We start from the raw sequence: 11,976 nt of genomic DNA on the forward strand, positions 1-11,976 counted from the left end.
ATGAGTGCTGCTGTTTGACTGAGGAAGAATAAAGTGGTTGTGGTAAGCCAATCACATGACCACTTAAAGACAAAGCAACAAGGTGATAAATACCAGTTTTTAAATTGTGTTGATAGGCCACGTAAAACCAGAGTCATGATAAACAATATATACACGGTGTTTCGTCACGTTAGCGCTAGCAAGCACTCTCTGCTTATGAGCAAAAAAACCAAACAAACAAAAGAACCGGGGACGTTTTAGGAGTGACGACGAGAGAGAGAGAGAGAGAGAGTTTTGAGATGTGAGAGATTTATGATGTTTAGCGTGTTTGGAGTGTGTAGTTAATGTGTTGTCTTGTGTAGTTAGTGTGTAGTGTTGTGTGCCAGAACAATGAGGCGACTGCTGTCTCCAGGTAGAAACAGGAGTGATACACCTGCTGCTGTCAGACCTGCAGGTATCAGGCTGTGATGTTCTCCTTTATAGTGGACAGAAATTATTGTTTTGGAGTTGCACAAATAATTTGTGTGGCATCTTATTGAATGAAGAACAGCTGATTGTTCTGTAAATAGTTTGAAATGGTTATTTAAAAAAATCAAGGTAAAAGGTAAATGGCTGCAAATAACTTTGTTTGCAAAACTTGTGCAAAATTGACAATTTATATTTGCAAGTTATGAAATATGATTCAATAAACATGTTTGTGGTTGTTACAGTAAAAAATATAACTTTCTACTAGGATTTTATGTTTTTTGTCTGATTTTAGATCAATTGTGTTAATACAGTATGTCAAAATGAAAACATAACTGTAAATTCAGACATGCGAGGTTGTGCTGAAAAGGATGATACCAAACAAGGCAAAGTAAATAGTTTTTAAAGGTAAAATGTGGAGGAAACATCAAAAGTAGTTAAAAATAGTTAAAAAAAATTTTTGCTTCTACATTTTGTGATTCATTTTATTTTATTTTTTTTATCTGATACGAAAACTATTCAGTCAGATAGTTATTTGTGGTGAATGAAATATAGTTACTTTCAAGCACTTTTAAGCACCACATCTGAAATTCAAGCAGTTTTCAAACCTTGAAAAGACAACATTAAAATTCAAGCATTCTCAAGGATTTCAAGCACTCGTACAAACCCTGACAAAATAAACCTTAGACTCAAACGTTAGAACAGGCCTTTACCTTTTCTTTTTTCTTTCTTTAAAGCCACCTACTATCTGTCACATTGTAAAATCATAAAGTTGTCCAAAAAAAAAAAAAAAAAAAGAACAGGCTTTTCTCAGCAGCACGCTATGTAGCAAATATTGAAAAAAAGAAAATAGAGGCCGTTACAAATTATATCTGAATTTATATAGTTTAATTCATCTGTCAAAACACTCAGCATAAGGTACACAATGCCCAGCTGAAAACACACGAGTTGCCCAAGATTCACATAATTTATAGAAAATGTAAATTTTTGTGATATATATCGTTGTCGGGACGATAAATGTCTTATATGGGTATCTGAGATTTTGGTCACATCGCACAGCCCTAGTTAAGTGTGTGGTTGAGTAAAGAAAGGAGCCAACATGATATCGGAGCCTTCATTTTAATCCAATGAACAGAAGAACACAGTGCTGACAATTTTGAGAAAAAAAAGAAAAAAAAAAAAAAAATAGGGGGTAAGTCACAGCCGTCCCACATTTTCTAAGCATGAAACTTTAACCAGTATGAATTCTCATCATGTGCTTCTTTAAGTTTGCGCTCTGATTGAACTTTTTTCCACAGCTGTTACAGCAATATGGTTTCTCACCTGTGTGGATTACTAAGTGACGGTCCAGTGCCGTTTTATCTGCAAATGGTTTCTCACAGTTTAAACAAACATACGGCTTCTCACCTGTGTGACATCTTATATGACGCTCCAGTGCTGCTTTCAAGAGAAAACCTTTCCCACAGGCGCTACAAGAATACCTCTTCTCCCCTGTGTGACGTCTTATGTGAGTTTTCAATCCTGTTTTCTGATTGAATCGTTTCCCACAGATGCTACAAGAATATGGTTTCTCACCCGTGTGAAGTCTCATATGTGTAGGCATGTAGGCTTTAGAGTGCATTTTTTTTCCACAGATGCTACAAGAATACATCTTCTGACCTAGATAACTTGTTAAATGATGATCCAATGCAGATTTCTGATCAAATCTTTTCCCACACGTGCTACAAGAATACATTTTCTCACTTGCGTGAATTTCTAAATGTGCAGCGAGGCAGGATATAAACTCGAAAGTTTTGCCACAAGTTTCACATTTTAGGGACATTTTCCTTTCAGTTTTACGTTGGCTCTCTTTGCCTCCTCTTTTACTGTGACGTCTCTTTCTGTAACGTCTCCTTTTCTTCAGCTCTTCATTTCTAGTTGATCCTGAGTCCACATGCTGGCTTTCTTCATGATCTCGGCTCTCTGGTTCAGGAGAGCTGTGAGAAAGGAGCTGCTCACTGTTTGGTTCTGGCTCACTGTGGGAACTTTCCTCATAAGATTGAGTCACCATGAAGGTATCAGCCTCCTGCTTCAGTCCAAGTTGCTCTTCCTCCTGACTGCTGCAATGTTCCTCCTGTTCCTCCTTAATCTGTGGAGGCTCTGGGTCCTCCTCGTCCAGGCTGGAGTTTCTCTCTTGGGTACAGACTTGCTGGTCTGCAAGAACCTCCTCCTCACAGACATCCTCCTGTAGGAAGTCTGAGAGGAAAAACAAACTTTTGAGGAAATATATTATAAGATAATGCAGGAAGGTATACATACACACAACAGTGATAAAGAAAACAAAAAACAAAGGCACAAGTAAGATTGACACTGTCAAAGAGAGTACAAAAACAATGCTCGGTTTTCCATCTAGCTTCACCTTCCAGACCTCCTGCCTCCATCATCCCTGGATCACCCAGGATGGACTCACTGCTCTCGCTCATGCCATCAGGATATTCACCCGGACCTCTCTGACCACAGTTTTAAATGTTCAACTTTTTTTTTTAACTGCTGTCCAACATTAATTTGTAAATGATTTACTAGCAATCTTGTCAAAACAAAGTTCTTTACTTGGAGCACAGTTCTACAAGAAAGGCAGTGGGGAGAGGGGACACTTGGGCAGTACATTTATCACGGCATATAATGTCCGTATCAGAGCATCCATCCATCCATTCGCTTCCGCTTATCCTTTTCAGGGTCGCGGGGGGCGCTGGAGCCTATCCCAGCTGTCATAGGGCGAAAGGCGGGGTACACCCTGGACAGGTCGCCAGTCTGTCGCAGGGCCAACACACATGGACAGACAACCATTCACACTCACATTCACTCGCACATTCACACCTAGTGACAATTTGGATTAATCAATTAACCTATCCCCACAAGCTGCATGTCTTTGGACGGTGGGAGGAAGCCGGAGTACCCGGAGAGAACCCACGCAAACTTGGGGATATAATGTCCGTATCAGAGCACTGGCTATGAATTTCAGACGGATGAGGCCTTAACTTAGCAAAAAAGTTATCAATTGTTCTTTTCATCTTTTCTCATTACCCACAGCTACATCCACTTCTGTTAGGCCTAGGCTACTCACTAGGGCTGTGTATCGTCACTGATTTCTATAATCCATTTCTTTCATTTCTGATCATGTGAGACTTCGTCAGAGGTGTGAGCATCACAGCAGATGCCTTTGAGTCAAAGTAACTGAGAATAAAACACAGAAAAACATGAAGATTTTCCTGACCTGGCTTTTTATAGGCGATAACCGCCTGAAAAATATTCTGCAGTAGATCAAAAACTGAAGAAAACCATTAATCAACATACAGTGGGGCAAAAAAGTATTTAGTCAGCCACTGATTGTGCAAGTTCCCCCACTTAAAATGATGACAGAGGTCAGTAATTTGCACCAGAGGTACACTTCAACTGTGAGAGACAGAATGTGAAAAAAAACAAAAAAATCCATGAATCCACATGGTAGGATTTGTAAAGAATTTATTCGTAAATCAGGGTGGAAAATAAGTATTGATATCATGATAATGTTTATTAAATGTGAAATATAGTTTTGATCTTTTGCTACTGGTTCAGTCAGAAACCTGCAGCAAACAAACAAACAAACAAACAAAGACAAATACGTAAACACGGAGACGCAGAATGTCGGCGTGCCCATGTATGTCATGTCGGATGAGAAAGCCGACATCTCACTGATTCTGATGTGTACGTGGGTCTGCGCTCTGTGTTTAAGTCTTTGTGCAGAATCAGGGCACCTGCTTTCATTCACTGATTCAGCTGTTTGGTTTAACCAGCTTTAACCTGAGATTGTGCCGTTTTTGGCTAAAAACATTTATACTCGATTCAGGATTTAGTTAATCGATATGCTTTTATTCACTTTCAAACACAGACGTGAAGGGCTACAGGAATATCTGGACCACGGCCAATGGGAGAGGTCCCACGGTTTAGACCACGATATGGGCATAAGGTGTGTCTGTTGTTGACCACACGGAGACTTTCACAGTTGCTGAGACTTTTTTTCTTTTGTACTGAACAGCTGGTTGCACTGGTGCGACCGAATTTTTTTAAGTCACACCACTGAGAAATTTGGTCGCACTCTAGAGCCCTGGTTTTACATACCTATTCTGTGTAACTTTATCACAGGTTTGCAGATGGTCTCCAGCAGTGTGAGTCGCTCTTCATCAGTCCAGACGATAATGCCTTCAGCCTCCTGCTTCAGTCCAAGCTGCTCTCCCTCCTGAATGCTGCAGAGCTCCTCCTGTTCCTCTTTAATCTGTGGAGGCTCTGGGTCCTCCTGGTCCAGACTGGAGTTCATCTCCTGGTTACAGACCTGCAGCTCATCCAGACCCTCCTCTTCCTCACAGTCATGATGATGTGGGAGGTCTTGAGGTACAAAGAAACAAAAGACCAATAACCAATAATGTAATGATACAAAAACACATAAAGACACATGTTTAATATCAAAACCTGAATAAAAGGTGATCATTTACACATGGGACACAGCCTATAGCAATGCACATCATGTTTTAAACAAGCTATAGTTCAGCCTCTTCTTAAAAACACAATCTGGACCCAACTGTTCTGACCGATTACAGGCGAATTTAGAAGCTTCCCTTTCTTTCAAAAGTTCTGGAGAAAGTAGTCCATTTACAGCTGCAGGCCCACCTTGATCTTAAAGTGATCTCTGGAAAGTTTCAAACAGGTTTTAAATAACTGCACAATAACTGCTTTTAAGGGTTTTAAATACATTCTTTTAACTCTGGACTCGGGCAGCCCTGCTGCCCTCTTGTTGTTGGACCTGACAGAAGCTTTTAACACAGTTGAGCATGATATCGTGTTATCCTGGAATCATATGCTGGCTAAAAGAGTCTGCTCTTCAGTGGTTTTGGCCCTACTTATCTGGAAGCACTTTTTATGTCAACATGGACCCTTACAGCTCCAAAATAGCCCCTCTTAATTATAATGTACCTCATAGTGATGGGTCGTTCGCGAACGAAATGGCTCTTAGAGCCGGCTCCTTATCGCGAGCCGTCACGTGTTTTTTTTTTTCCCCCTCTTTTCTTTCTCTCAACCTCTCTCTAGAACTTTTTTCCGCTTCACTCTGCACGCGAGTCTTGTGCTTTATGCTGGGCAGAGGGGGAGGGGCGGTAGTTACACTAAGTAGCACAGGAACAGATCCAGAGGGAGAGAGAGCCAGGGACAACAACGTCACATTAGAAAGGTATAGTAATCATCCACAACTATTTTCGGTTGCAGATGATAAAGGATTCAGAAAGTTTATTCATGCAGGCCCATATGACAGATAATGTGCATGTTTCTTTTTGTTGTCATATTATAATTTATATTTAATTGTGTTGTGGTTTGCAGTGTTTTGTGTTGTTTCACTTTAAATTTGTAAAAGGAAAAAGCTGAAAATTTAAATAGTTAAAAGTTGAAATGTGAACAGTTGATTTTTGTATTATATGATTTATTTATTACAATTTTTGTGGAGTGAATAAATGAAAGTATATTTACGGTGGTCCCTAGAGACAAAGCGCGTAAAAACTCCAAAACACGTAAAAACTCAGAAGCACATAAAAACTCAAAACACGTACAAAAGACAACAGAAGTGCTCCAGGATGCTGGGCGCAGTGTTGAGCTTTTGTTATCTTGTGGCTACACAAGCCAGCAAGTACCAACGACCGGATTTGGTGTGTGGTAGTAACAGGTAAATGAACTTTTTTTTAAAAAATTATTTGAATATATATGAGTGCCTGTGTATAAATACACAAACAATACACACATGCTTTCAATTGTGTAATTTAAGTGATCTAGTAGCTCTGCTTTGGAAGTTCAGTTCATGCTAGAAATGTGTTTTATATTTATATATAAACATATATAAATAAAACCACTTTTTTTTTACGTTAGTAATTCCTTTTGTGCACAATTTTATATTATTGTTAGAAAGAGCCGGCTCTTTTTAGTGAGCCGAACCGAAAGAGCCGGATCTCTAAAAAGAGCCGGAAATCCCATCACTAGTACCTCAAAGCTCTATTTTTGGTCCTGCCTTGTTTGCACTGTATATGTTGCCACTGGGGTCTATTTTCTTCCTCCCTGGGACGTCTGCAAGTTGTTCAAAATGCTGCACCAAGGCTTCTGACCAAATCCACTAAGTATTCACATGTGGCAGTGTTGCTAATACAGCAGCACTGGCTCCCAATTCAATTAAGAATCAATTTTAAGATTCTGGTTCTGACTTTTAGAGCTCTTCGTGGACAAGCACCAGCTTACATTATTGAACTTCTACAGCCTTTTGTCCCTAGCACAGGGGTGGGCAACTCCAGGCCTCGAGGGCCGGCATCCCTGCAGGTTTTAGATGTGTCCTTGAACCAGCACAGCTGATTTAAATGGCTAAATTAGCTCCTCAACATGTTCTGAAGTTCTCCAGAGGCCTGGTAACGAACTAATCATGCGATTCAGGTGTGTTGACCCAAGGTGAGATCTGAAACCTGCAGGACACTGGCCCTCAGGGCCTGGAATTGCCCACCCCTGTCCTAGCAGGGGCCATATGTTTAGGGCCTGCTTGTTATACAACATGCAAGGCTAAGAACTAAGGGAGACAGAGGTTTTGCCAGTGTGGCCACAGACTGTGGAACTCTCTCCCTCTGAGCTTAAGATCTGTGGAGTCAGTAGTCTCTTTTTTAAAAACTAAAAACACATTTTAGAATTGCTATTGGTTAATTTTGTCTGTTTTGTTTTATGCCTTGTTATTTAAGACAAAAGCACTTTGATCTTTTGCCTACTTGAAAGGTGCTATATACACAAAATTCTTTGAAAGTCATTTTTTCAAATGACTTGAAGATTTATCTGCCTATATCTGCAGAGGAGCTCGAGAAACTTCCAGTATAACTTAAATCTCACGTGTGGGAGCATTTATAATATACTTACATAAAGCTACTTGACACAACTGTTATGATTTGGCGCTGTATAAATAAAACTGGATGAAGGCAACACAGCCTGTTAAGAATGTCTGAGCCTATCACCTTTAATAACAGATGCCATTAAAACAGTTTTCCATTCAAAATAGAGATTTTTCTTTTCCTCTGAATTCATCACCAAAGTAACAGCGTCCTGCTCTCAGCTAACATCGGCTTAGAGACATCGTGGAACAACATGTCCATAAGATAAGATAAGATAAGATAACCTTTATTAGTCCCACACGTGGGAAATTTGTTTTGTCACAGCAGGAAGTGGACAGTGCAAAAGTTATGACGCAAAAATTAGAATACAATAAGAGTCTAATTACTAATACGTTAGTTATAAAAAAATTACGAGAAAAAAGATAAGAAAGAAAGAAACTCAGAATGAGCAGAGCTGCTGTAACATACCTGTGATGTGTGAGTTTCTGTCGGGTTGTGCCATCAGATCCACACTTGCGTTGCTGTGTCTTCTGTGTCGAGGGTTCTAAATGTGAGCCGACTAACCCGAAACCAGGAAGATTTTTGTGAAGAGCTCTTGTGGCGCTTGTTGATGACGTCGTCCCGATTCCCCAAACGGAAGCTGCGTTCATGTCCCAGTGTAAAACTAGGACTTGTGACCTTCCTCCGTATACCTGCTTTTATCCAAATAAAATGGATCGTGTTTTTAAACAAACTTGTTGAACTTGAAGAGTTTTCTTCTTCTTCGGCCATGTTCTCTTAATAATGCACACACTTGGTGGTTGATTACTTTTCCCGTTTCTTTTATTGTTAGTAACACAGGAGGGAAAACCATACATTACTTCAGCAGTTCGCGCTTTGGAACAAAAGGAACAGGAAGTGATCTATAATCACCAAAATAAAATCCTTTTCAAAATAAAATGACAATCAGAAAACTTCTTTCACAACATAAAATAAATTAATATATTTAGGCAAGGCAAGGCAAGTTTATTTGTATAGCACAATTCAACAACAAGGTGATTCAAAGTGCTTTACAGAGACATTAGAAACAAAAACAAATAAAAAGCATGATTTAAAATTGATTAAAACAAGCAAACAAACAAACTAACTAAACACACACATTTCACACCTGTTCGCGCGATCTGAACCCTTATCGTAAGGGGAGCTACCAGTCCTTCTGTGGACGAGCTACTTTCTATTTTAAATTCCCTGAATTTAAAATACTCTCTAGACCCAGTCTAGACCCAGTTGGGGAGCTACCCAGAGCTCTAAACCCACTTAACAAACAAACAAACAAACAAACAAACAAACAAACAAACAAACAAACCAGTATATAAAATCAAAACAGATAAAATCAGAAATAGATAAGATCAGTAGTTAGTGTAAGTTTTGAAATTTAAGCTTAACAAACAAACAAAACAGTATATAAAATCAAAACAGATAAAATCAGAAATAGATAAGATCAGTGGTTAGTGTAAGTTTTGAAATTTAAGCTTAAAAGTGTGGATTTGGTGCTTTATTCAAATGCAGCTGAGAATAGGTGAGTCTTCAACCTGGATTTAAATAAACTGAGTGTTTCAGCTGATCTGAGGCTTTCTGGGAGTTTGTTCCAGATATAAGGAGCATAAAAGCTGAATGCAGCTTCTCCGTGTCTGGTTCTGACTCTGGGAACTGATAAAAGACCGGATCCAGATGACCTGAGGGATCTGGAAGGTTCATACTGGGTCAGGAGGTCACTGATGTATTTTGGTCCTAAACCATTCAGAGCTTTAGACCAGCATCAGAACTTTAAAGTCTATCCTCTGACGGACAGGCAGCCAGTGTAAAGACCTCAGAGCTGGACTGATGTGGTCCACTTTTTTGGTCTTAGTGAGGACTCGAGCAGCAGAGTTCTGAATGAGCTGTAGTTGTCTGACTGATTTTTTAGGTAGACCTGTAAAGATGCTGTTACAGTAATCAAGCCTACTAAAGATGAATGCATGGACTAGTTTTTCCAGGTCCTGTTGAGACATCAGATCTTTTATCCTTGAAATATTCTTGAGGTGATAGTAAGCTGATTTTGTTATTGTCTTAATGTGTGTTTTTTCTAAGTTTGGTCATTTAGTCATGAGAACACAAATCTAACACCCCCCTTGTTCTCATGCTGTTAACCCATAGCATCTTATGCGTTTCCAAAGAACCATTTTTGAAACCCTCTGAGTCTCACTCTTGTGACTGGTTTTGTTAGTATGTCTGCAGCCATTTCTTCTGATGGACAGTGTTCAATGCAGATTTTCCTTTCATTTACTGCTTCACGAATGAAGTGATATTTCACATCAATATGCTTTGACCTCTGTCTGTTCACTGGGTTTTTACTCAACGCAATGGCCCCTTGGTTGTCCCCAAACAGTTTAGTACATGTGTACCTTTTTCTGTCCATGCCGTTTAACAGTTGGGTTAAGTACATGCTTTCCTGAGTAGTGGTTGCAAGACCAATGTATTCGGCTTCACATGTTGAGAGTGCCACTGTAGGCTGTTTCTTTGTTTTCCAAGATATTACTGGTCCCTCTTTAGTAAGTGCAAAACAGTAGCCTGTTGTACTGCGTCTGTCTTTTACAGAGGATGCCCAGTCAGAGTCACTGTAAGCAATTAGATCTAGATCCTCACTGCTTTTCTTAAAGATCAGTTCAAAGTCATTTGTGCCTTTTAGGTATCTGAGGACTTGTTTTGCCATTACTAAGTCCTCTCTCGTGGGTTGAGCTAGTGTTTGAGATAGTCTGCTAACAACCCAACTTATATCTGGTCTCGTACATGTCATGGCATATATCAAACTGCCCACTATTTCTCTGTACTCTCTTGAGTTAACAGTCTCATTTGCATCACTTCCTCCACATGTAGTAGTGTCTGTTTTTAGTTCACACGGTGTGGATCTGGGTTTGCATTCAGACATCCCAAAGCGTTCCAACATTCTTTGAATGTACCTCTTCTGATTCATCCTGATTTCACTCTCTTTTTGTATAAACTGTATCCCAAGAAAACTAGATATTTTCCCCAGGTCTTTCATGTTAAACTTTGACCTCATTGTTTCTTTGAATGTGTTTAACAAGTTAGTATTGCTAGCCGCAATGATCAAGTAATCTACCCAGATGATAACCAGTAGGGTTTCATGTCCAATGTCCTTTCTGTATACACAGTGATCAGAAAGGTTTCTTTCAAAGTCATTTTGTTCAAGGTAGTCATTCAAGAGTTTGTACCAGTTTCTACCTGATTGTTTTAACCCGTAAAGGGATTTCTTTAATTTGTACACCAAGTTTTCTCCTGACTCTGTTTGCTCAAAACCTTCTGGTTGTTCCATGTATATTTCTTCCTCAATGGGAGCATGCAAATATGCAGTTTTAACATCCATTTGGTGGATAATAAGATCATTCTGGACTGCTATTTGCATTAGTGTTCGCACAGATGTCATGTTTGCTGTTGGTGCAAATGTCTCTTGGTAATCTATTCCTTGTGTCTGGTTGTAACCTTTTGCTACAAACCTGGCTTTGAATATTTGTCCTCTTTTTCTAGTAAAAGGCACCTCCCCATTTCAAAGAGAGTTCTCCATTGCCTCTCAGTTGTGCCATTCTGATGGGGAGAATATGGCGCAGATGTCTCATGCTTTATACCCTTTTCCCTTAAAAGAGACTGGAAGGAACTGCTTGTGAACTCTGTGCCATTATCCGATCTAATGCACTTAACACTGCCGTATGGTGCACAGTCAGCTAGAAACTTTGCTGTGGCCTCTGTGGTGTCACTTTTCTGTTTTAGAAAGTAAACTGACACTGCCCCTGAAAAATCATCCGTAAATAATATAGCGTATTTATGACCACTTTGGCCACTTGGTTCAATGGGGCCGGCTAGATCAGTGTGCACCAACTGTAATGGCTCACTCGCTTTTGGGTCGCTTTGTCTGTTTCTGTTGTTAGTGAATTTCCCTTCTGTGCACACATTACAATCTAGCATCCCACTGCCTGTGATTTTCATGCCATCTACAACATCAGGTAGTTTTAACACATCACTAACATTACAATGTCCTAAAATTTCGTGCCATGTTTTCACATCACAAGCCAGATTAACAGTGTCACAGGACATCATGTCATTGTATGATGTTTCATTGTTTACCGTTTTCAAATAGTATTCTTCGATGGAGAAGACTGTTCTTTACAATGTTCACATCACAGGACATTGTTTTCAAATGGTCTGTTGTATTCTTCGATGGAGACTGTCCCATCTTTGTTCACCATTCTGTCCCTTCTTGAAGATCACCTGTGCTCCATAGTTTGTAGCTGCCTTCACTGAAAATATGCTCTGAGGGTAGGATGGGATGAACAGGGCGTCTCTCAGTGTGATGGTGGTACAGTGTCCTTGTATGTCCCGTAGAGAGACGTTGGCATCTCCCCTCTTGAGTGCGACGTTGTTTGTCCTGGATCCATCAGCGAGCTCCATGTAGTGTTTCTCAGGATCAAAAGTCTCATCAAACTTCATGAACTTGTTCTTCTCCGTAATGATGTGTGAAGTCGCACCACAGTCCACCATTAGTCCTTCTCTTATTATGTCAGTAGGCAGAAGTCTTTGACTA

The 11,976-nt window shown here is 39.8% G+C and overlaps 1 protein-coding gene across 1 annotated transcript; it reads right to left on the minus strand.

Moving 5' to 3' along the window:
- Positions 1-1,544: 1,544 nt before the first annotated feature.
- On the minus strand, positions 1,545-8,229 carry LOC309699503 (uncharacterized protein). The gene is made up of 3 exons (XM_082522545.1): positions 7,830-8,229; positions 4,582-4,845; positions 1,545-2,679 (listed from the first exon to the last, which is right to left on the minus strand). Exons 1-3 carry the CDS (start codon positions 7,861-7,863, stop codon positions 1,676-1,678), a joined length of 1,302 nt encoding a protein of 433 aa, XP_082378671.1. The 5' UTR covers positions 7,864-8,229; the 3' UTR covers positions 1,545-1,675.
- Positions 8,230-11,976: the final 3,747 nt, after the last annotated feature.

Source organism: Aulonocara stuartgranti, assembly GCF_965226115.1.
Source record: "Aulonocara stuartgranti genome assembly, chromosome: 3".
In the NCBI taxonomy this organism is placed as follows: Eukaryota; Metazoa; Chordata; class Actinopteri; order Cichliformes; family Cichlidae; genus Aulonocara; species Aulonocara stuartgranti.

Excerpts from the sequence above, each read along its gene's own strand:
- LOC309699503 (XM_082522545.1), bottom strand. The coding sequence starts at position 7,863 with ATGGCACAACCCGACAGAAACTCACACATCACAG. Across the intron at positions 4,846-7,829 it reads CAGAAACTCACACATCACAG|ACCTCCCACATCATCATGAC; the intron begins GTATGTTACAGC and ends TTGTACCTCAAG. Across the intron at positions 2,680-4,581 it reads GATAAAGTTACACAGAATAG|ACTTCCTACAGGAGGATGTC; the intron begins GTATGTAAAACC and ends TTTTCCTCTCAG.